The sequence below is a fragment of the Glycine max genome, chromosome 19 (assembly GCF_000004515.6).
Source record: "Glycine max cultivar Williams 82 chromosome 19, Glycine_max_v4.0, whole genome shotgun sequence".
In the NCBI taxonomy this organism is placed as follows: domain Eukaryota; kingdom Viridiplantae; phylum Streptophyta; class Magnoliopsida; order Fabales; family Fabaceae; genus Glycine; species Glycine max.
The window spans coordinates 48,369,255-48,393,853 of NC_038255.2; the positions used below are offsets into that span (position 1 = coordinate 48,369,255).

General features: G+C 30.7%; 4 protein-coding genes across 5 annotated transcripts; 3 read left to right on the top strand and 1 right to left on the bottom strand.

Annotated features, from left to right (window-relative positions):
- Positions 1 to 4,402: 4,402 nt before the first annotated feature.
- LOC100797074 (protein NIM1-INTERACTING 1) lies at positions 4,403 to 5,363 on the top strand. Of its 2 annotated transcripts, none has more exons than XM_006604720.4 (2): positions 4,403 to 4,508; positions 4,724 to 5,363. In XM_006604720.4, the coding sequence occupies exon 2, from the start codon at positions 4,761 to 4,763 to the stop codon at positions 5,178 to 5,180; it is 420 nt and encodes a 139-aa protein (XP_006604783.1). In that variant the 5' UTR covers positions 4,403 to 4,508; positions 4,724 to 4,760; the 3' UTR covers positions 5,181 to 5,363. The 2 variants fall into 2 exon arrangements, with proteins under 2 accessions (XP_006604783.1, XP_040868679.1); XM_041012745.1 differs by lacking the exon at positions 4,403 to 4,508 and adding an exon at positions 4,542 to 4,559.
- A 2,789-nt stretch (positions 5,364 to 8,152) lies between these two features.
- Positions 8,153 to 12,238, bottom strand: LOC100797617 (GDSL esterase/lipase At1g09390). Its single transcript, XM_003554558.5, has 5 exons — positions 11,858 to 12,238; positions 10,295 to 10,483; positions 9,715 to 9,875; positions 9,048 to 9,312; positions 8,153 to 8,601 (listed from the first exon to the last, which is right to left on the bottom strand). The coding sequence occupies exons 1-5, from the start codon at positions 12,102 to 12,104 to the stop codon at positions 8,369 to 8,371; spliced, it is 1,095 nt and encodes a 364-aa protein (XP_003554606.1). The 5' UTR covers positions 12,105 to 12,238; the 3' UTR covers positions 8,153 to 8,368.
- A 2,294-nt stretch (positions 12,239 to 14,532) lies between these two features.
- LOC100798142 (WAT1-related protein At1g09380) lies at positions 14,533 to 18,934 on the top strand. Its single transcript, XM_003554559.5, has 7 exons — positions 14,533 to 14,790; positions 15,794 to 15,856; positions 16,358 to 16,474; positions 16,591 to 16,840; positions 16,917 to 17,075; positions 18,199 to 18,350; positions 18,508 to 18,934. Exons 1-7 carry the CDS (start codon positions 14,615 to 14,617, stop codon positions 18,692 to 18,694), a joined length of 1,104 nt encoding a protein of 367 aa, XP_003554607.1. The 5' UTR covers positions 14,533 to 14,614; the 3' UTR covers positions 18,695 to 18,934.
- A 14-nt stretch (positions 18,935 to 18,948) lies between these two features.
- Positions 18,949 to 23,974, top strand: LOC106797410 (importin subunit alpha-4-like). Its single transcript, XM_041012913.1, has 5 exons — positions 18,949 to 18,981; positions 19,682 to 19,809; positions 19,903 to 20,134; positions 23,122 to 23,249; positions 23,719 to 23,974. Exons 1-5 carry the CDS (start codon positions 18,949 to 18,951, stop codon positions 23,972 to 23,974), a joined length of 777 nt encoding a protein of 258 aa, XP_040868847.1.
- Positions 23,975 to 24,599: the final 625 nt, after the last annotated feature.

A 24,599-nucleotide genomic window follows, 5' to 3' on the forward strand; every position in this document is an offset into this window, starting at 1 on the left:
CGGGATCCGAGGTACCCTGCACCCAACCCACTCTCCAATCAGCTCACCCAACCACATCAGATTGCCTCCCCATGAAACACCAACCATTCAATGACACAAAATGTTAACAGCAAGCATAATTTAGTCATGTCCGAGACAAATTTAAAGACACTCCCCTGGATTAACTAGCCATTGCTTTAAAAAGTAATGAAAATCCTTGATATTACCTGCTAGCCATCCCCAAGCAGCAGAATCAACATTAATTATCTCTTGTGGGAAGATAGTGTAATTTTTAAAATCAGAGATGACACTATAATATAAGCATTTTTTAAGAAATATAAATTTGATTTATCCATTCTTTTTTTTTTTATACCAATCAAATTTAACTTAGTTAATTGAATAGGATGAATAGTTATAAACTCTTTAGCACTTGTTTTTGATTCTTATGAATAAAAAAATAACTTTGTATTGTGTTAAAATTTATTTATTTATTATTAGAAAAGTAGAGATGGTTATTTATCCTAAAAGCTTAAATGGCTTGGTTTTATAATTATAACAACATCATATTCTAAAATTTTTGTTGATATTTCCTTCTAAAATCTAAATCAAACATACACCACTCTATATTTTCCAAAAAAGAGTTTGATTTGATGTACAAACAAGTTATGGTCCCTCATATATTCATCTACATCTACATAAATGGGGAATTTCCCCCTAATGTATGCGTGATGAGGTCATGTTGCTCCACTTGCAGCATTACAATTAAAACAAGTAAGGTAATCAAGTCTATCGAAAGAGTAAAGACTATCTCAGATGAAGACCACTTTGTGTTGAATACCATTCTAACAAAATAATAACTCAATTAAAATAAGAGATGAGAATAAGAACTTAAAAAGAAAAACTAATTTCTCTCTTAATTTATCCCTCGGTAACTTGATAAATAAAAAACAACTTCATAAATAAAAAACAAGGGAAAGTTTGGGAGGCAAAAATGGAGCCACAAGCCTTGCTTTGATAACAAAACCGGAAGACACAAAATGAGAGCCCACCGATGTGGGACTTCCGCATCAACACTTTGCAATCGAGACAACAAAATGAAAGTGGATATTGAATTATGGTTTGCACACTCCAAATCTTAGTTTGGAGACTGGTGTAACTTATGTTTTATCCACAAATATCATCGTGTTCGACAAAATTGTGGTTGAGTTGCATTCAAACATGATTTTGAGTCCTTAATCATGGTCTGGATAAAAGTTAATTTTGTTTTCATTAGGTCTAATCATGGCTTGTCAACTGTAATCCAAACATGCTACATATTGCTCATGGAATTAGAATGAGACACCCCATCTTCTACGCTTTAATAACAGGGGATATGTCACCTAAAATGAATCCTTTTATGTCAACTTTTAATATAACAAAATCATATTAACAAATTTTGTCTATCTTTTTTCAATAGATATTAAACAATATTCTTTCATGGGGAGAGATATAAGGAGAGTTGAGTGATTAAGAGGGAAGAAAAGGAGAGAAAGTTACATGTTCAGTCCCTCTTACTAACAAAATTAACATTTATCCATAAAAAAAATGATTCTCCCACTGAGCCACCAATCAATCTCACTCTTGTCAGGTTACCCAACTTGATATTCTTACTGAATTATTGGATCCTTTAGTACTTGAATCATAATATGAAAAAACTCGTGAGATCCCAATTTAGTCATAATGTCCATGGAGGATACATAATCTTTGATAACTTCCCATGATGTACTCATGTTATTCAAGATGATAGAGTTGTTTGCTAATTTCACGAGACATTTGATTGAGGTTGAATTGTCCTGGGTCTGAATTTTAGAAAATTAAGAACAAATGAATCGAGCTTATTTAACGTCTAAAAGGAGATATAAATATTAAATTTAAACATAATCTTACGAGAATTCCTTCTCAAAATGGCACATGGATTATCCTTGCTTGCATTCCACTATAGGGGCCACGGCAATTTAGATCATGAGTAGGCGTTGCATTCACCAGCATCCTTACAAGTTTGACAAAAGTATAGTGCTATTTTGTCTTCATCTCTCACTACAATGACGAATATATTATACTAGTATGTAGTTCACACCTACCATTTTAAGAAATACTAACAATACTCTACCCACATTTTACTATTGAATATATGAAATTGATTTAAAATCATAATTTTTTTTAGATTTAATTATGATTTTAAATTTTTAATAAATTTTAATCAATAATAAAAAATGTTAACGAGAATATATTAAAAAATATGTTACTAATCCTCTCAAATGATTTTAGTTAAATTAATGAGTTAAGTCAGATTAAACCTAATGTAGATCATTCCTTAAAAAAAAAAAAACTATGGACAAAGGCTCAAGTTGCTCGTATAAAGAATTGAAATCTTTATTGAAATCTTTTGTAAGTATCCTCAAGATACTGTTAACATCTTTTGTAAGTATCTTTAGTGTATGTGATTATATTAGTTGCTTAAAGTTCAACAATATTACTTAACAAAAATTTTTGTTAGAAAAATGATTTGACAATATTTTGCTTAAGTAAATTAGTTAAATAATTAACTGTTGCTTAACTAATTGACACTAATAAAAGAATAATATTAAAAAAAAAATTAAATTAAACACTCACTATAATCATAATACGATAATGTGATGACATGATCACACTTGCAAAACGTTACAAGGATAAAGTAGTTGGACGATGGGGCAAGATTGCTACTCTATTAGGAAATACTAGTATATAGAAACTGATTTGAAATGTGATGATGCTAGAGTATTCTTGTTGGGTCCAGACACGCACCGTTAATTCAGCATAATTATTCCATGATATGTTTATTATGGGGTCCATCCATCCCTATATATGTTGACCAACCTAAAGTTAGTATTCTCGATGGAATCTATCTCACTTTAAGATGGAGAAAATATTGCATACTTTATATTTATATTTTTTTTTATTCTAATGAATAAAAAAAGTATCAACAATTTTAAATCATTCAACAAATTGAGGTATACTGTCTTGATAATCCATATCTATATACTATTTTTAGAACTAATTAAGTTTTTAATTTCTCTAACTTTTTCATATTATAGTTTTTTATTTCTCAAAATATTTTTATAACTTTTAGTCTTTTCGTTAATTTTTCATTATCATTTTTAGTTCTTTTAAATTTTTTTGTTCATTATTAACCTTTCATTTATTTCTATTGTTCAAAAATAATCTCAAATATAAAATAAATAAGAAATTAAAAATTGACAAAATAAAAACTAATTTTAAGTAATAAAAATAAACAAGAAAATAAAAAAATTGGTAAAATATTTAGAAGGATCAAATTTGTTGACAAAAAAAATTAACAAGAGGCTAGAAGTTGTATAAAAATTTTTAAGAGACTAAAAATTAAAATTAAAGGACAAAAAACTTAATTAAGCCTCATTTTTATTTTTATCTACTATGTTATAAATTCGTTTTTATAAATTAAAAATACAATAATGTATACTGTGAAAGTAGCCATGACAAAAAAAGGTTCAAATATGATAACTTTTCCTTAAATTCCCGCATCATGTGTCATAAAGCAGCCATGACAAAAAAAAACAAAAAAAACTATTGTGAAGGTGAAAATATTACGTTACGGGATGACATTCGAAAGATGCATCTACATGCTTAAATGTGAGGGGTAGGATGGTTCCTACTTCCTATCCTCACTTTTGTGACTCATTCAATTTCATGAGCAGGGGTCTGTATCATTCGTCATTTATTTGGTTTGGTTTGAAGTTAATTTTGACTGATTCATTCTTAGAAATTAATTAACTTAATATATTTTTGACAATAAGTTTAAATCATATATCTGGTCATTTAAATATGAAATTTTAAATAATTATGTTTTAATATTAAAAAATTATCTAATAAATAATATTTTATTATATCATGATACAATATTATATTAATAATGATATTATTTACTTTAAAATATATATTATCAAATATATACTTTAATGTTTTATACATAATTTAACTATACATAATATTAATATATATTAATATCAATATATTATGCTAATGATCGAGTTCACCTAGTCTTGATTTATACATTGTCAAATCTTGATATTGAGTTAAATTTAAAATAAAATAAATAGCTATATCAAAATTTCAAGTTAAATAGAAAAAAATAAATCTGTTTCATAGAAAAATTATTAGATGGTTCTGCATCACATGATCCTGATTAATTTCTACATAACATATGTAATCAAATGATATTAATTTTTTTTCTCATAAATTAAAAAACTTGAATGCATGTCATGTGATGACTACCTAATAAATTCTCATGTATGGAGTACTCAAGGTCAAGGGCATTCTTGTCAATCCAATAATGTGGCTAGTAAATAAAATAACACGCGGTATTGACATGTTTTGCTAGTCAATTAACACGGTTTGAGTTCATTGAACTGATAAGCAATTTCCATCGTTCATTATTTTGACTACAGCAAGTTCATGTCAGATCTCAACTCATGGTGAATGAAGCCTATTAATTATTTTGGGTTCAACCCTTATTCATATACATGGTGTTCACATCACAGCTGCCATGACGTTCTCAAACTTTCATTTTCTTTTTTGTTTGTGTATCTCTATAGTATAGGGAATTGAACTAGCATCATAGCCCTCTCAATATTAATTCTTGTTTTTTTTTTCTTTCTCTAAACGGCTCACATATAGTACTAACCTGCAGCTTAATTTTGCGTCAACTAATACGTTAGTTAAGGAGCATGGAGGGTGAAGAAAGAAGGAAGAGAAAAATAGAGAATGAAGAAGAAAATGAGGAGCAGAAGATGGAAAAGTTCTTTGCCTTGATAAAGAGGACAAAGGATGTTCGCGATCGCTTCTACAAGGAGAAATTAACAGATACTAAGAAGATTGATGGAGAAAAGGCAGCTGCAGGGGGTACTAGTACTATTTGGAACCCAAAGTTTCAACCAGAAGACTTCATTGATTCTGGAGAAATGGCAAAGAGAAACAATATTAATATTGTTTCAGGTCATGGCCATGATCATGCAAGTCCTTCAGAGAAAGAGTTGATGATAGAAAAGAAACAGGATTCACAAGAAGCAACACCAGCAGCAGCCCAAGATAATGAAGAGAAAGACAAAGCAAGTGAACATTTTTTAGACTTAAAACTTTCTTTATAAAATTATAAGAAGTATATGCATTTATATCTGATGAACTGGCTATGGCCTATACTATATGACTATGATTTGCTAACCTTACTGTCTTCGTTGCTACTTGATCGTGATTTTGACCCTACAGTAGTTGTTGTTCATTGAAAAGAAGCTGTCATGCTTCTTAAACTGTGGTCACCCAATTTTCATTAACTACTCCCTTTCTTTCTAATCATAATATTATTTTTAAAAATTTATTTGTTTCTTTTGTAAGATGATTTTTTAAGTTTTAGATATATTAATTATTTTTTTCTTAGATATCCTTACTTAATTATTATTTCTTCAAACAATAATAAAAAATAATTAAATAGATAAAGAAATAAAAAAATAACTTTTGAATGATAATATAAATAATTAATAAATTTAATGTAACTAACTAAATTAATTATTTTTTTTAAAATTATGAATTAGTTAAAAGAATCTTTTAATCAGAAAGGAAAGGAATAGTTAATTACTCTGTTTAGTCGGCAAAAAAAGTTTTGTTCGTATTCATTTATTTATCTTTTTTAAAGTGTTGTCTTTTTTATTATACTTTTGAATTTAATTCTGAAATATTTATATTTTTTCATAAGTAAGAAAGAACCTGTCGGGGGGCTTACGACCGTGTAAGGTTTAATATATATGATCTAGTCAGTTTATTAAAAATGTAAAATTTAGGTGATAAGCCCTCAAAACATCATCTTGCCTATTTTCACATCCCTATTTAGTGAGAAGAATGATAAAAGAAATGGGAGAAAGTGTAGAAAAAGTGAATGTATGAGAGTGTTGAGTAAAGAAAACAAAAAGAGAAAATAAATTATGAATTGATTATTTTCTGTTGTATGCCCATGCCGAAAGTACGTACAGTGTGCATTTTCTTTTGAAGGTATATGTTAGAGAAGGAATAAATAATGTATATGCACTAAAAAAAAGTAAAAAAGATAAAAAAAGCATGGTTATTAGTTTTATTTAATTTTTAATTAAGCTTATATATTATATTTAAGTTATTTTTTCCTGCAAATATGTCACTTTCTTTTTTATCTTGTGTCTTTTTTTCACCTTTTGTACTTAATTTTCTATATATATATATATAGTCTCTCTATTATGAAGATAATGTGATACTAATGACATGCATTAACATGACATTAATAATTTAATTTTTTTAATTAAAATTAACATGACGTCAATAATTTATTTATTTTTAATTAAAATTAACATGACATCAATAATTTAATTTTTTTAATGGATTCAACGGTAAAGACTAAATAAAAAATTTGAAACTTATAAGAATGATTTAATTTTTTTGTAAGGACAGAAAATTAAAAAAATAATAAATTACAAGAAATAAAATCTTAGTTAAGCCTAATTTTTTTAGAGTAAATAGTTCATCCACTAATAATTTTAAAAAATTTATATTATCATCCAATTAAAAATTAATATTTATAATAAATTTATTAACTTTTATAATAATTATTATAAACATCATATTTATCGTAGTTTTGGATTGATATTGATTCGATAGTGCACTTCTTATATTAACAGAACATAAAAATTTTACATTCCTTTTTATTCTAAAAATTAATTTTTAAAATATAAAAATAATTCTGAAAATTAATTTCCAACATATAGGAGGTGGTAAAAAATAAAGAGTAGTGCTGTTAAATAAGAAACATTTGTTACGAATTCGTGTTGTTTTTAATAAAATTTGTTCGTACCAAAAAGCAAAAAGCATTTTCTAAAAATAATTACCTAAAACTAATTGTGATTTATTACAAATTTGAACGCGCGGCTAGTTTAACATCTAAAAACAAATGATTCAGTGATAAAAATATTTCTTCTGAAAGCAATATTAGATGTCATGATAATTTTTATTTTTATATTTTGAATTTGTGGGGACAATAAAATTAACTGCAAAATTATTTTCTTCTTTTTTTTTCCTAATTATATCGATTTTGTGTTTTGGTCAAATGCTAATTTGACAAGTTACAATAGTAATAAACGAGGATAATCAGGTCCACATATTTCACAGCATGAGTCTTACATTTAATGAATTGAATAATGACAACTTTATAAGTGCATGGCATCTATTATGCACAGCCATGCCACATCCTAGGAAAATATTGTGGGGACAAAGCTTGGGGGTTGGAACCCTACGGATTGAGATATTCTGCAGTTATGTTTTCAATTGCACAAATCCTAACCTTTCAAAAGATTTGTTATTTTAATTAAATTGAAACATGAAATTTCCTTTTGAAAATTTATCACAATTGAGATTTGTTATTCCTAAAGATTTAATACTGCACCTTCAATGAGCCTGTTTGAAACTTAATTTGAATGCAAATTAGGAGTTTTTAAAGAGTTTTTCTATTATAATTTTTTATAGTATGAACTTTTCTAACTTTGTATTCAAACAGGTCTAATTTATAGTTGAATAACTCAATGGAAAATGTTGAGTTAAAAAGAGAAAATTGAGAGAAGTAAACACTAAGATTATGATGAAATCTTTGGGGAAAAAATTGTATATATTATACCTTAATTATAACTTCATATACAATAGTTAAAGTAAGGACTCCGTAACAAATTCTTAAAAACTTTTCTAACTTTGTATCCAAAGAGGTTCAATGTATAGTTGGGTCACTCAATGAAAAAATGTTAAAGTTAAAAATAGAAAATTAAGTGAAGTGAACACTAGGATTATGATGGAATTCCCAAAAAAATGTATATATTATACCTTAATCATAACTTTATATTATGATTGAGTAAAACATAAAATTTAATCATTTATATTAATTTACATTTTCTTTATCTTAATTTCTTATAATTTTATATTATTTTATTATTTAAAATATTATACAATATTAATAAATATAAATTTCATTATTATGGTTCAAGATTCAACTGCAAATAAACCAGTAACATGTAAGCAAGTACTTTCACAGCAGTTATTCCATTACCAGTCCAAATTTCTAAAACAGGCCAAAAATGCATTCGTTTGAGTCATCAATTGTTTACATAATACAACATACATCCCCATTGGCAAAGAAAAATACAATTTCTGGCAACATAGGACCCCCTAATTTTTTAGAACTTCAGCATGGGTGTTACTACATGACAAACTCTGTTCTTGGAGAACTACATATTGATGGTAAACCAACAACTAATGAACTAACCGTGCATAATCAGTGGTGGCAGAAGAAATCAAAAGGAATCCGTGGTGTGGAATAAGCCATGGAAAGTATCTTAGAAGCTATCAATGTATTTGCAGCCTCAGTTTGATGAATTCCATCCCAGCTCACATACCGAGCCCCTTCATCACAAACCTGATAACCAGGTTGACCACATGTCACCCTTACATCAAAATTGTAAGGTGGTCCTCCATAACCGCAACATACCATCAACGGATTTGAGAAACCTAATCAATAATGCATTCACAACAAACACCATCAAAATTATGATACTAATAAGCGTAATCCAATAACTTGAACCATTTACAAGTTAACCCCATTGAGGATTGCTAGCAAGTAGCAATGCCCTCCTTCAAATATACTTTTTATTATTGGTTAAAATTTATCAGAAATTACAAAATTATAAGTGACACAGGTTAAAGAAGAAGTGAGACCTATAAAATTTTGTGATATCTAACAAATTTCGACAAATAAGGTGTTCAAAAGAGTGCATCAGAAAGTATGTTGTTGCTAGCATTTTTCTATCCAGATATATATATAGTCATCTAAATGTGCGAATTATGCCATCATAATATATGGAGTGAAAGCAGGAAAACTTGATTCAGATTAGTAACACAAGAGTGAGTCAAATAATAATCAATACTTAAATGAGAACAGTGGTTGCTTGGGTTACCATATTTCGCGGCATTTGTGATGAGATCATACTTAATGGCATAAATATCAACATAGACTAAAGTAGCATCCTTAAGTTCAGATCTTAGTTTCTGACTTGAATGAAGCAGGGCTTCATTAAACAATCTGGCTGCAGAGTTATAACTAGAAAGACATCCCAATGAATCTAGATCCTTCTTCTGAGCCAGTGCAAGTACTTTTGGAAGACAGCCCAACGGCCCAGTATTGTGAACCCAAAATTTCCTGGCACCTTCATTATATAAACTCTGCATACAGATGGAGAAGACAAACATCACACTAGAAGAAATAAAAAAAAAAACAATGAAGAAATAATAATAAAATCAATGTACACCACCCATCCAAGATCATTGTTGCAGCTTACTGCAATAAAGGGAAATTTAGTAGTCACGTCACTCACGTACAAATTTCTTGTCACTGTTATCTATAATCTATTGAATTCTGATAAAGAATTTCAAAGCACACAATATAAACACAAAGAAAAATTTGCCTATGCAGAGAATGCACTCAATAAAAGTGATCTTTTATGAATACACACAGCCCCTTCTACCAACCTAAATCACCAATCACCAATACTAAACAAAGAAAATTAGTCAGATTCGTCGATAAGAGCAAGTTTACTAAAACATTTTGAAGAACACTGGACTGACCTTAACAGCATTCTCAATTTCAGTTATAACTACTGGGATCTTCTTGATGACTTGCACATATGACAGATTTTTGGCAAATGAATCAGCAAGGTCGTTTTGCCCAATATCAATCAAGTAGAGTGCACCGTGGAAGCCTTCATCATTGATCAAATTTCTTGTACCTTTGTAAGTTTGCAGTGCAATCAGTTCCTTCTTAATTCCAAATTCATAAATGAATATATAATTTTTTTCCCTGGTTAATGAATTACTATTGAATAGTTTTACTAGCATAACAATAATGTGATACCTCAACTCAAATTGATGTATATGAACAAGACTTTCTTTGAACAAGAAAAGTCTAATTTTGGTACATTAATAGGGGCCACTGGGCCAGAACTCAACAAGTATCAGAGTTCAGAGAAAAATATGACAGGTTAAAGCTTTACTTAATACCGAGTGTCTAAAATCAGTGTTGACTGTTGGATATGCATGCCATTCAAAGGAAGAGAAACATGAAGACAAGGGCTATAAAAACTGTTCAGAAAATTTATTTTATCAATATTTTCAAAGTTAAGGAAATAAAGTAGCAAAGGAAATGTACCTGTGGTAACAAGTTCAAGGGAACGAGCTTTGAAACGCCGGAACTGCATGACCTGTATATTGAGGGAGAAAGGAACATATTTTGGGAGAGTAGAGGACCCCACCACTGCAAAGTTTGCTCCATTTGTGAATGAGGTTCCAGACAAGGCGTCCAAATATGGTACCAACAAACTTGCATTCAAACTTTGGCCTGCAAATGTGTTGGAAAGAAAACATTTTCAGATTGAAAAGTATTTTGATATAAAACATGAAACTAGCATCCTAATTCCCCATCACTCAGCCTTCACAGTTTCACTGGCAGTATTTTCTCATTGCCTCCATTTGTCACTTGCCAGTAAAAGTTACTTTTAATATACTGAAAGAATACATAATACATGCAATAATAGCATAAAGGTCTTTTACTTATTAGACCTTTATAATACAGAAGTCTCACGTCAACAGGTGAAAAGGCTAAAATATTGTAGTATAAACCCAAAAATCATATTGTTGGTTTTGCTTAATCACAAACTGTTAATAACAATAAGTTTGTTGACTATTAGTAATTAAGAGTGTAAAAACTTTTAAACTGAGCATGCATGTTTCTTCCCTATTATTTTAGTTTCTCTTACTAATTTGATTTAAACATAAACACAAAAATTGTTGAAAATTGAAATCTATTTCTTCAGAAACACATACGAGTGTAGTTGTAATATTGACAAAAATTCTTGATTTGATGGTCATCAACGAGAATCATCACTAAATTTGGCTCATTCTTCTGTTTTTTTCTTCTTTCCCTTAGTCATTTTCCTTGTTGGTGAGTGGACATATGGGTTTTAAATGAGGGATTTTTTTCCCGCACTCAACAATTTTTCTAATACACCCAACAATAAAAAGAAAAAACCAAAAATACCTTATATATGACACATACGAAAATACCCTTAAATTTTAAATATAAGTTTAAATATAGATTTAATAAAAATTTATATATATAGAAAAATAGATCAAAATTAATTATTTTAAAATTTACCAACGTAAACTTATATGTGGGTTAAATATTCAGTAGAAAATATATATTGACGTTAATTATTTTTTAACATAATTGAACTGTTACTTTAGTTGGTTAAAGTGTCGGTGAAAGTCACATGTTTGAGATTTCAATGCATGGATATCGGATTGAACTTAGGGAAAAAGAAGTAAAAAAAAAGTAAAGTTGAAAATTTTTAAAATATGTTGGATGGAGAAAAAATTCAGGATTGAGGAAGAATAACTTAAATGTGCCGTTTGTTTGAGTTTGAAAAAAAACCCGGCGGTGATGGGTTCGGTTCGGATCCCAAAGACCGGCCCAACAGCGTCGGATCCACGGCATAGTGCTTCGTATTGTGAAATGAAAGCAGCTAAGCCCTTAGGCGGCGGAGATGGATGGATTATCATTCCTCAATACATGACAAGAATGTTTGTTATCATTATTCATTATTACGATCTACTCTTGCCTCTTGGAGTATATAGTACTATTAATTAATTGCAAACATTTGAAATAGTAGTTTGACTTATTGATAATGAAAATGCCAAGGGAACTAAGACTCACAGAGTAGGTCGATGACGAGGCGTCCATCGGACAAGCGGCCAGTGGATCTGTGAAAGAAATTGCGGCCATTGGGAAGATTGATAGGGAAACCCAGACCGGAAGCGAGTCCACCCGTGTCCGAGTTCGAATCGCCGAACACGAACACCACCGGTGCCTTATCGCACCCAGTCCCAGCCAATGCTATTGCTGTAAAACAAGACACAAACACTGGCAGCCACACTGAGAATGCACCGCCACAACCCATCATATCATTTCTGCTGTGTCGGTTACCACTTCCCACTTACTTATCTTTGTCCTATCCTTCTATATAACCGTTTCTTAGAGCATTTCCAATTAATTTCTTAAAATAAACAATTTTGTTTAACAAAGTTTTAGTATTGGAACATATTATTTTTTACTTTGTTGAGTTCTTAAAATAAACACTAAATTCAAAATTTATTGCCACCCGGTTCACTTGAGGGTATAGTGGTTGGGGTTGAAATAGATGAATGAGAATTTAGGTTCAATTCCCATTGTTGTCATTGTAAAAAAAATTAAAATTTATTAAACTAGGTATGATATCTTTATTTGTATATATTAACTTCGCTGCTATATATTATTTTTTAATATATTTTTTGAAAATTTCCATACTTTTATAGTAAAATCTCAAATTCTTAAGTATTACTACTAGTTTTATATTTTTCATTTTTATTAACACTTTTTTTATTTCAAATATTAACTATTTATATTTTGAAGTTATTATTTTTAATTTTTTAGATTTACTTTTTACCTTCTAAAATCTAAACTTATATTTTTAGTAGAATTAAAGCTATTTATATTTTCTACTCCAATTAAAATAAATTGATGTAATACATATATAGAATACAATAACTAATGACTAACGTCTTGTTTGAATAAAAATTTTCGTTTATAAACACTTATAAGAAGAAAATAATAAAATAAAATGAGATAAGTTTCTCACATAAATTAAATTTGGCTTATGTATAAATTAAAATTAATTAGTTTTTGAAGAAGCTAAAATTAGCTTATGAAACGAAGAAGCTGATTATTATTGTTTTCTTCTTCTTCTTTTTTTTTTTCTCTTGGAAATGATTGGAGAAATTTATCCAAAGATAACCAAACTTATTTATATTGAAATCCACTTGGGTTGTTTGGTAGTGAATTTTTGAGTAGATTATACGAAATTTATTGTCGTTATTTAAAAAACTTAATTATATTAATTAATTAAGATTCAATGAAAATACTATTAAATAAACAGATTTTATCCCTGTAATCTCTACATTTTAAAAGGGATTTACAAGCCCAAAAAATAATAATTATATTAGTAATATTTTGCTTTTATCATCTCTTATATACACGTTTTGTTTGATTTATACATCAATTTAGATTTATGATCTTCTTCTTATAATTAATATTCATTTTTATTTTATTTTTACGTGAGACTTTCAATTACAATACAAAAACCTTACCTTACCTTATGTATGAATTAATTAAGTCCCCGAATTATGCCGTAATAAATGAATATATGCCACATATACAGATCTAAAATAAGCATATGCAGTATTAAACTGCATCTATACTACATATTGATTGATAACTGGGTTTTGCTAATCAGTACAAGTATCGATGATGATTTCATTATTAAGCAGTACATGTAACATTTTATTAAAACATGTTTATTATTTTAAAAAGCAGCAGTAATCGTTAAATTCATTTCCCGTTAATTGATAAACATTTTTTCATTAGAAACACTTTTTATTTTTTTCTTAATCAGTGTTCCAACACTAGTTAACATTCTCTTTGCATGGATAATTTTCTCTCTCCTTTCACCACGTATATGTAGTGACAAATTGGACGCGACGAGAAAAATAGTTAATGACTCTTAACTATATATATAGAAAAGTTTGAAATCTAGATGGTTAAAGCAAATGTCTATATATTGCATTAAGATAGCATTACAAAAAACGTTTATTCAAAATTAGGAACAAACTTATCGGGAGGGCAAGTGAAGGTGAATATGATAATATAGGGATGGAGTAAAATCTAGAAAAACCTTGCATTTTGAAAATAAGCCTAGTTTAACTTCAAAGCCATCTCCAAATAGGCCCTTAGATTTGGCTGTATGAATAAAAGAGATCTGCACAGTCATAACTGTAACCTGGAAAAATTTACTTCACTTACATTTCCCAAGGCAAAGAGTTAAATGATATCATAAATTGTAACTAACCAAGACCTTGAAAATTAAAGGGTACCTGAAAGTGGAACTTCCCTCACTCTCTCTAGCTATTTTTATTTTGAAATGCTGCTTAATTCAAGGAAGAGAGAAGCACATGAAGCTGTATATGCAATGTGTTGCAACGTGGAATAACAAGCCTGGGGTAGGGTGAGACTTGTGAGAATGCATGGCCCTACAACGAGAAGTGTGATGGGTCCCTTGATTTATTGCTTTTGTTGACATGCACATGACTGGAATCAACTAGTTATAAGTTACTTCATCACTCTAATGAATATTGAAAGCTACCAAACCCCGCAAGAAATACATGGAAACCGTTTCTTTTGTGTAAAAATAAAATTAAAAAAAGATCAATTGCAGCTATTGTTGTCACCGTTTCTTTAATTTGTCTCTTACTTCACGCAAGTTGTTCACGGCTCCTCTTTATATGTACACGTACTATCTCTCATGCATTTCATTCATCACATACAACACTCTCTCCAAAGTTCAAATTAAGACTGAGAGGTGAGAAAGAGAGAATTCATATGGGTGCCGGTCTAGTTGCGTTCCTCTTAATGGTTCTTGTGCAATTGGTCTATGCAGTGATGAACATTACTTCAAAGCTTGCAATAGAATCTGGAATGAGCCCTCTTGTCCTTGTTGCTTATCGACAACTCTTTGCTACTGTGTCCATTGCTCCCTTTGCTTATTGGCTCGAGTGGTAATTATATATATATATATATACCCTTTCTGGTTTTGTTTTATTTCATATATATAAACAATGCATGCATGAAAGGGTTTGATCAACTTTGAAGCACCTATAACATTCTCACTGTGAGTGTCACCGTCGATATCCCTTTTGTTTTGGTTGATGCATGATTGTGTTATTTATCTATCTATTTATATATGTTTGCTGTATATAAATGGAGTAGAGAGACACTCAAAAGAAAAATGCTACATGTTGTTCTGATGATTAAGTAACGGACTTTCCATTCATATTAGACAAAAATAATAATTAGAAAAACAGTAACGGATATATTTAGCATTCTTTTAAATAAATAAAAACAAGAAAGAAGTTGTTCTACATGATTAGCGTCGTTGGACTCTATCATACTAAAACGTTTTCTAACGGTTGATGAAACTGGTGAAAATAAAAATTCATGAATGAGGCTTTTTCTTGCCTTGCTGAGAGTCTACAAAAGAAGAAAATGCATGAAGAGAAGGAGAGAAGATCACAAAAAGGTTAGCAACAAGACAACAACCATAATCATTAGTGACACAGTTAATGGGGAAATTAAACTTCAAGCTTGATTAAATAATGAAGACGCTAACGGCATGCATGTAGGACGCGTTATGAGTCTCTGGGCATGTTACGTGCCAGCAACTTTCTATTCTTAAGACAAATAGTGCAACACGTTTCACGGAGTTTCTTATAAAAGGGTATAGAGTCATAGATTTATAGTAGCGCGTGACTTGAATATTGCAGTTTCATTTATGACTTTCTCGTACTTCTACGAGAAATAATCTCGGTGGAAATTGTCAGGTTCTTGTTGCCGCAGGCATATTATTAACTTTATTTATGAAGACACAACAAAGGACTAGAGTGAGTGAATAGAGACAAGACAAAGAACAACAAAATTACCCTGATCAGTAAATGCATCATGCATGAATGAATTTGATAAGTCAACTTCATTTCTTTTCTTTAATCTCTCCTTTCCTCTCAGGAATACGCTTCCCAGGATTACACAGCGTCTTATGATTCAGATATTATTTTCGTCCCTGACCGGGTAAGCTTTTGGTGTAATATCTTTTATTTATTTATTTTGATTATCTCACGATAGATTTCTACTTTTTTGTGTGAAATAATTCAAAAAAACAAACAAACAAACAAACATAAAGCCATTGATAACTGAATAGCCAATTAGTTCGAAAAATAAATTAATAACCCGAAGCAACATCAAAATGCAGAAGTATACAGATAATAATTTGTTCTGCATGCAGACTTCTTCAATCTACTAATTAGACCATATTTAAGACTCTGCATGGAATTCCTGCCAAAGATCCATTCCAAATAACATGAACAGAAGTGGAATAAGATGAAAAAGTATACACCTGAAAGTAATAGGGGGATTGGAAAATCAGCTATTTAGACTTTTAATTTTTTAAATTATTTTTTCAAGTCACTATTTTTAAACCTCTAGTAGATAATATAGTGAAGATCATGAACTATCTCGTTTTCTTGAGCATATATTGGCATTTTAATGACACAACTCAGCTTGAATATGCAGAGTTACAGGAAATCAGATGCTTTATTTTGTGGGGCTGAAATATTCATCCGCTACAATTGCATGTGCACTGACAAATTTGCTCCCAGCTTTCACTTTCATCCTTGCAGTTCTCTTCAGGTTGGTAGCAAACAAATTGGACCTATCGTTTATTTCCACACCAGGCCTTCCAAATGGCCAAAAAAGAAAGTTATTGGTATTTGACTATGTTTTATTGTTTTATTTTGTATGGTTAGACAAGAGAATTTGGGAATCAAGAAGAGGGCTGGTCTAGCAAAGGTATTCGGGACAATATTGTGTGTGAGTGGAGCCTTGCTTTTGTCATTTTACCATGGAAAAACCATTGGTTTAGGCCAATCAAGTATTCACTGGAGATATGCTGAGAAAATGGAAGGAACTAGCTCTTCTGGCAAAGGAAACATGTTCCTAGGCCCTTTGGTCGTAATTCTTAGCACCCTTGTTTGGGCAGCATGGTTCATAATTCAAGTAATTAAGCATCAATCTATCTTAACTAGTTTAATTTTCCTCTTTAAGAGAATTATTATATCATTACGTTTTTCAGAAAGACATAAGCAAGACATTTCCAGCTCCTTACACGAGCACTGGCTTAATGTGTTTCATGGCAAGCTTTCAATGCGTGATCATTGCCGTGTGTGTCGACCACAGGGCCTCAGCTTGGTCACTCCACAATGCTATGAGACTTTCCTCTGCCCTTTATGCGGTATGTACATTAATTCATTATGCAAGCTTCTATATATACATGTGTGTACATTAATTACTTAGGACCTGTTTGGATGCCCTATTGTAAAAGACCTTATAGAGAAAGAATTTATTCAAGAAGCTCTTATCTGAAAAGTTACTTTTACATAAGTTGATTTGATATTTGGATGATAAACTCTTAAGTGCTTATTTAAATTAATATGGTGTTTGGATGAAATTGTAGAAGATCTTTTGCATAATTAAAATTACCAAAAAGGATATTATATGATTTGACATTATTAAAACTAATAATTAAATACTTAAACATTATTATATAATTATTAAATGCCTTAAATAATTAAATATTATTAAAAATAATAAAAATTATTTTCTTCTTCTATTTTATTTATAAAAATATTTTAACTTGATCATTATATTTAAAATATTGTTATATATTTTCTAGAAATTTTGATTAAAAAATAATTATTTTTATAAAAATAAAATAAATGTATCTCATAAAAATATAGTTATACACCTTTCTACATAATTACTTTTCATATTTAAAATCTAATTAATTTATTGTTTTAGTAATGTTGTCACATACATTCTAGTTTATAATTTAATTATTATCTATGTAATTATAATTTATAACAAAATATAAAATATCATTAACTTGGTGATAATACAATCAATAATGTCTTTTTATATAAAATTGTTCAAATGTACCCATACCATAAACATGCAACCTTGTAATATTAAAAAATAAAGAAATTAAATACATGTTGGAAACATATTCTTCAAAGATTCTCTAAATCGTTCCATTTGTAGAGTACTTTGAGCATCCGGTTCTTCCCATGTTGTAATACTAGGACCAACTTCACTTTCATCCTCATCACTATCTATATCTTCATTATCTTCATCTAGCGAATCAAACTCTCCATCACTATTGTCATTTCTTTGAATGAAGTTATGTATAGCCATGCAAGCAACAATGATTTGGTTTGGTTTTGTGTCTTCAAAGCTTCTATATATACATGTGTGTGCCCATTAATTACTTACTAGTTACTACTACTAGTATTTTTAATTAACCTCGTCCAAGAATTAAATAATTTCTTATAATAAATATATGCTAATGTTGGTTCCAGGGAATATTTTGCACTGGATTAGCCTATTGCCTCATGTCGTGGACCATTGAGAGAAAAGGTCCTCTTTATGTCTCTGTATTTACCCCTTTGCAGCTTGTCCTCACTGCCATTTTGAGCTGGGCTTTGCTTCGGGAGAAATTATATGTTGGAACGTAAGAAATCACCTGCACTTTAGTATTTACTTACTTATCTATAACTAAATAAACTATATATGCTGTCTTTCACAACATATATAGTTAATTAATTTAGTGTCCTATGATTGACCCAATAATTAAATTTGACTCATTTTTTTATTTGGTTTATATATAGTGCCGTAGGGTCTCTCTTGATAGTTTTGGGACTCTATTCTGTTCTCTGGGGAAAGAGTGAAGAGGTGAATAAGGGAGACGGTATTGAAGAAGATGCAGTTAAAGAAGCAGTCAAGGATTCGAAGAATGACATGGAATTGCAATCATATGTGCCATCCAATGGTAATAATGGTCGGGTTATTGCATGAAGAAGGGACGAGGCAGAGTGAGATTCCTCGCAAGATGCTAGTAGCTAAGGATTGAGAAAGTTTCGGTTATTTGTCTTTATTTTATTTTTGCTCTCTACCAGTAAATTTGAATTTTGATATGTGTAATCTTGTGTCACATTTGAAAGGGGTTCACAACTCTTTGCAGTTGCATTGAAGACATGTATTAATATTATTATTATTATTATTTATATATTAATCAACCCGGAATCAGTTATTCCATTAATGTGTCATCAATGTTAAACTATGATTTCAATTCGAATCTTACAGTAGGGTACTTTTCAAAATTTCCATTTCTTTAATACGATTCGTTATAAGATTATAGAACTAGCTAAAATATTGATACAAATGGTCTTAGCTAGAATTTAAATATAACGCTTTTCCTTACGCCACAACTCTCACTCTCCAACATGCTCTGTTCTAAAACCAGAATAGAATCTGATTCTTGTATTAGATCACTACTTCCACACCACCATTATCAATAATGGGGAGACTCCAAAATCTGTTATGAGAGTCTGAGTTCACTCTTGGCCACACCTCAGACTTTTTATATAGCTAGATACAAATAGAATCACTCAAAGTTGCCACTTACCCTTCAATAAAATGAATAAAAATTGTGAATTTTAATGATACTCTTTCTTTTTATTTTTTGAATATAAGTTGACACTTACCTTCCAAGGAAAAACGTGGTCAAGGTTTCTATATTTCTATATGTATAAATTTGGTCATCAATGTTTATAAAAAAAAATGTGGATTCAGTCTTCTTTTTTTTTTTTCTTACAATAAAGAGGGACAAGATCTGTATGTTTTTTTTTTTTTTTAAAGTTTGAGTACCAAATCCATCCATATGAAAAGTAAAGGTATCTTGATCACATTTAACTAAAAATATAGGACTAAATACATATTTTTATGATTGGTTTCATTTATAATGGGAGTCCTAAAACAACTCTTTTATGATTATTGCTGCAGGTTGTCTTTGATGCCAATTTTATTCCTCCTCTTGTTCAAATTCTTCAACATTCTGAGTTTGACGTCAAGAAGGCGGCTGCCAGGGCCATCTTCTACGTGACTTCTGAAGGATCTCAAGACCATATCAGGTACATATATAATTATATATTCCTTTTTTCATGATACTAAAAGTATATATGCTTGGATGAAACTTATTAATTAGGTGTATGTCTATGATGTAGGTACCTGGCATATGAAGAAGGTTGCATTAAGGGACTATGTGATCTGTTGAGCTGTCCAGACCCAATGGTAGTGTCAACTTGTCTTGAGGGGCTGGAGAACATTTTGAGGGTCGGAGACGCTGACAAGGAAATGGGTGTCAATGTTTTTGTTCAAAGGGTTCATAAATATGAAGGATGGGATAAGATTGAAATTTTTATGAATCATTGGAACAATGAGATTTCTCTGAGAGCTGTGAGGATTGTGGAAGAAATGAAGAATGATGCTAGTCCCTAAGATTTTTCTTTCGGGGAACATAGTTAGTGCCTAGTGAAGTAATAATACCTGATCATTACATTTGTACTTAATAACCCAGATTTTACTCTGCCACATGCAAGGTGGATATATAGTTGTATGCCGTATTACTAAAAGTTGTTAACCCCGTTACATGATGATACAGTCATATCAGTTTGCTTTACTTATTTCTGTATGCTTCAAAGAAAAGTTGTTCAAGGAATATTTAATGCGTAACTTCTATAACTAGCATGCATCTTCTATTTGGCCAAAATCGAATTACGCATATTTAATGCGTATATGTTGGGACCTAACTTTTCAAAACTACTCTTTATGTAATTGTTAATGATTTTTCTCTATTTAATATTATTTCAATTATCACTTATATCTACTCATTTACTCTAATCATGATTCCTCAAGTAAAAAAACTTAATTTATATCTCTCTCCTAATTTCTTAAGAGAATAAACTAGTTAAATTGCATTATGAACAAAGATGTATAAAATAGGCTAAACAATATTATTCTATCCTTAGATACGAATCATTTAAATGTTATTTTCCCATTCTTAGAAGATAAATATTTTCTAATGCCAAAATCCTAAAATACATACATGAATATGGGAGATCAGACTACAATCAATGAAATTAAGCACAAAAAAAATAATTAAAATAACATTAAATAGATAGTAGGAGAAATTTAAGCGTTTGATTATTAGACTCCCAACAATGAGGGGTTTAACCTCTTATTGTCATGATGGGCCTTACAATGGCAAGAGGGTGAAGGGAAGAGAAGAAGATTGGAGATGGGGAAGGAATGACTCCTAATGGTTGATTCTCCCTATTCTTGCACGAATCCTATCCTTTGCCCTCTTTGAAACGATCTAATATCGTGGATATTCAGTGTGTAGTGTGTAGTTGTGTGTCTCGGTGTGTTTTTTTCTTTGTTTCCTCCTCTTTTTATAGGCATAGTTAGCTTAAAATTTAAGCAACCTCGCACTAAGCGCGACTTCCGCGCTTAGTGAGTGAGACGGTGATCACGCGCTTAGTGCGCAACTCACGCTAAGCGCGCCTTCACGTAATATCTAACTTCTGCATGTGACTTTTGTGTGCTAAGTGAGTGCTGCATGCTGAGCGAGAGTTTTTAGATCTTCAACTTCTCTTCCAAATTTTCTTCTGTGTTTCTGCAACAAATACACCATCAAAACAATATAAATTTATTAGTTTAAATACCTACTGGACAAAAACTTAGATTGTGCTAAATTTCTAATTTTTCACACAAAACGGAGCAATAAAAGAGGGAAAATGTAACAATTTTTGTATGATTTAATCACAAAATATATCTATGCATAACAGTTCTCACATATTTAGTGGGTGTTTGGAATTGCGTTGAAACCCCTTGAACGAGCGCATTCCGTGGTCAAACGAGAAAAACTCAGTTGACCGTGATGTTTGGCTTCTCCACTGGACACAATTCACTCCATTAGAATCGATTTTAAAGCAAAACAAGGTTGGGGTAGCTTCCATGCATAGGAAAAATCAAGTTTTCCTTATGTGTCTTTGATTTCTCTTATTTGCCCTTCCATGTTAATGACTCATTTTACCTTATCCGTTTTCCTATGTATTTGCAATTGATTTTTTTTTACAATTTCTACTTTTGCTTTTATTCATGTAAGAAGCATTTTTCCAAAATAACTGTTAAGTTTTCTTCTTGATACTTATACCAGCTTTCTCTTGATTATTTATATCACCACCCCCCAAAGAAAAAAAAACAAACTTTTTTACTTACTCAATTTTGGTTTCCCATGTCTTGAACAGACAGTAATCACTTATAGGGAACATTGCCGGTGATTCCCCAAGCTATAGGGGCTGATTTTGAACAGGTTGGGGACATTTCATAAAATCTTGTTAGTGAGACTGATTTGGACTCATGCATTCACACATTTAATAATTTGGAAACCATATGAAAACCCGACTATTCATGATTTATTTCGGTAAATCAGAGTTAAAGCATGCATTTAAAATTTGAGTGATCCAATCTCCAATCTTAATTCAATGGTTTATACAAATATAGTGACTATATGAATGTGTGCATGCAAATTTGGCTACACTTAATCCAGATCCATAATATGATATTAGTATATAACCTCTCTGCTCCATAGTATGCATACTGATGTATATAGTGCTATGTCCTTCAGCGATTCATCCACGAGACCGATGAAGAAGTTGTAGCAGATAAACTGTATATTTGACTTCTTTCAACCTTGTTCAACTGGTACTAAATAAGCCATTTATTTTCAGCTTGTAATCGGTAATCAATTGCTCCCGTGTCTTCACCAAATTCTTACGCATGAATACAAAAAAGGTATCTTTAAAGAAGCTTGTTGGATAATCTCAAATATCACAGCAGGGGATAGAGTTCAAATACAGATAGGCAAAGTTCAAATATGTGTTTTCCTGACTATTTGAGATTGTTTTCATCTCCATAACGGGGAAACCCCTTTTTATTTTGTTAGCAATGCTTTGCTGTTGAGCTGGTTCTTACTAGAGGTTCATACAAAGTTCAATTGCAAGCTGCAATACAAAGTGTTTGCTGAGAAGTGTTGATGTAAATTTCATATCTTGAAAATATCAAGGCCCACCTGTGGGGTGAATATATGTGAATGTGACTGAAGAGTGAAGAAGCTTATATGCTTTTCCTTTGAGTTCAAGGAGGCTGAATGTGATAGCCATTATTAGACATCGTTTTTTGAATATGCCTACTTGAGAGGTGGAGAGAAAGTGGTTCTTTTTTTCTTTTTGGACTGAAATGCAGTTGAATTAGGTGATAAAATATCACAAATCGTCATGACTATTTCTGGAAATCTATTTACATAAAACTGGAGAAACCTTTAAAAAATTATTGTTTGTTGTTGTATCTTATCACAACTGTTATTATGATTATTGCTGCAGGCTGTCATTGATGCAAATATTATTCTTCCTCTTGTTCAAATTCTTCTTCATGCTGAGTTTGATATCAAGAAGGAAGCTGCCTTGGCGATCTTCAATGTAACTGATGGAGGATCTTATCACCATATCAAGTATGGTTCACCATTACATTTTATCTGCCTTTATCATAATTTTCCCCCATTCTATTACTTAAAGTTAAAGGTCTAGGATTACATAATATGGCTTGAAAAGAATGCATGTAGTGGAATTTGTGGCTTGAAAAGAATACATAATATGGCTTACCGTTGGAAATAATCCAAGTCCCACATCGGCTAAAAGTAATTCCACATTAGAATATATAAGTGAGGGGCAACTCTCACCCTTTCGCTAGCCCTCACTTTGTGATGACAAGCATCCACCATTTGTTGTTAGTGAGGGGCAATCCTTACCCCTTGAGTTAACTTTTGGAGTTGAGTTATGCTTCTCACATTATACTTTCTAAGACTTACTTTAGCTGTAATATATGTTGTGACTAAACTTAAGTGTATGATGAACATTATTGCAGGTTCCTGGTGGCTCAAGGTTGCATTAAGGCACTATGTGAACTATTGAGCTGTCCAGACCTAAAGGTTGTGTCAATTTGTCTCAAGGGGCTGAGAACATTTTGAGGGTAGGAGAAGCTGCCAAATTAATGGGACTGCATGGCAGACACAATATTTTTGCTCAAAGGGTTGATGAATGTGAAGGACTGGATGAGATTGAAAAATTGCTGAAACATGACAACGATGACATTTTTATGAGAGCATTGAGGATTTTGAAGAGGTTTTGGCCAGAGAATGATTTGGAAGATATTTTGGATATTAAGACTGCTGGATAGTAGTCAGCAACATTTTTCTTTCGGGGTTAATCAACCCGACCTTCCCCCCAAGTGGTTTAAATTTTGGATCACAGTCAATACAATAAGAATACGCACTCATCAATGTAAAATGAATACTTTCTGAGCAGATAAATAATAGAGAATTATAAATGTATTATCAATTTCACTACAAAGTCACAGCTGATAGAATGACAGCTAACATACCAAAGAACTCTAGTCATTGTTTGCGTTTTGGATGGTACCAAAGAACATACTATAGAATTATAAATGTATTATAATGAAAAGAACAATCCTTGATGTGAAGCTCCTATCCATATAAATTGGAAGAGGTTTAACTAAAATATTTTTCGTAATAAATAAATTGACACGTTAAGAAACTTTTTAGAGAGGTAAGAATAAACTTTAAAATTCAATTGAAAAATAAATACGCATGTATGTTTAAAGGCAATTGAATGAGTTATTAATCTAAAGTCCCACATGACAACTATAGTCTATAATAAGCAACTTAAAAACGTCATTGGAGTAAATGGGTTCTTAAAGATTTCTTATAGAAATTGTTTATATAAGCTACTATCACCAAGGTTACCTAATATTAACAAAAAAAAATAATTAAAGTTAAAATGAG

Bases quoted from the DNA above. Each gene is read 5' to 3' on its own strand.
- LOC100797074 (XM_006604720.4), top strand. From the start codon at position 4,761: ATGGAGGGTGAAGAAAGAAGGAAGAGAAAAATAGAGAATGAAGAAGAA.
- LOC100797617 (XM_003554558.5), bottom strand. From the start codon at position 12,104: ATGATGGGTTGTGGCGGTGCATTCTCAGTGTGGCTGCCAGTGTTTGTG. The intron at 10,484-11,857 runs GTGAGTCTTAGT...ACACATTTGCAG, and splicing joins CCTCGTCATCGACCTACTCT to GCCAAAGTTTGAATGCAAGT. The intron at 8,602-9,047 runs GTAACCCAAGCA...ATTATTGATTAG, and splicing joins CACAAATGCCGCGAAATATG to GTTTCTCAAATCCGTTGATG.
- LOC100798142 (XM_003554559.5), top strand. From the start codon at position 14,615: ATGGGTGCCGGTCTAGTTGCGTTCCTCTTAATGGTTCTTGTGCAATTG. The intron at 15,857-16,357 runs GTAAGCTTTTGG...TTGAATATGCAG, and splicing joins TTATTTTCGTCCCTGACCGG to AGTTACAGGAAATCAGATGC. The intron at 16,475-16,590 runs GTTGGTAGCAAA...TTGTATGGTTAG, and splicing joins ATCCTTGCAGTTCTCTTCAG to ACAAGAGAATTTGGGAATCA.
- LOC106797410 (XM_041012913.1), top strand. From the start codon at position 18,949: ATGTTAAACTATGATTTCAATTCGAATCTTACA. The intron at 19,810-19,902 runs GTACATATATAA...TCTATGATGTAG, and splicing joins GGATCTCAAGACCATATCAG to GTACCTGGCATATGAAGAAG. The intron at 20,135-23,121 runs GTGAGGATTGTG...TTATTGCTGCAG, and splicing joins ATGAGATTTCTCTGAGAGCT to GCTGTCATTGATGCAAATAT.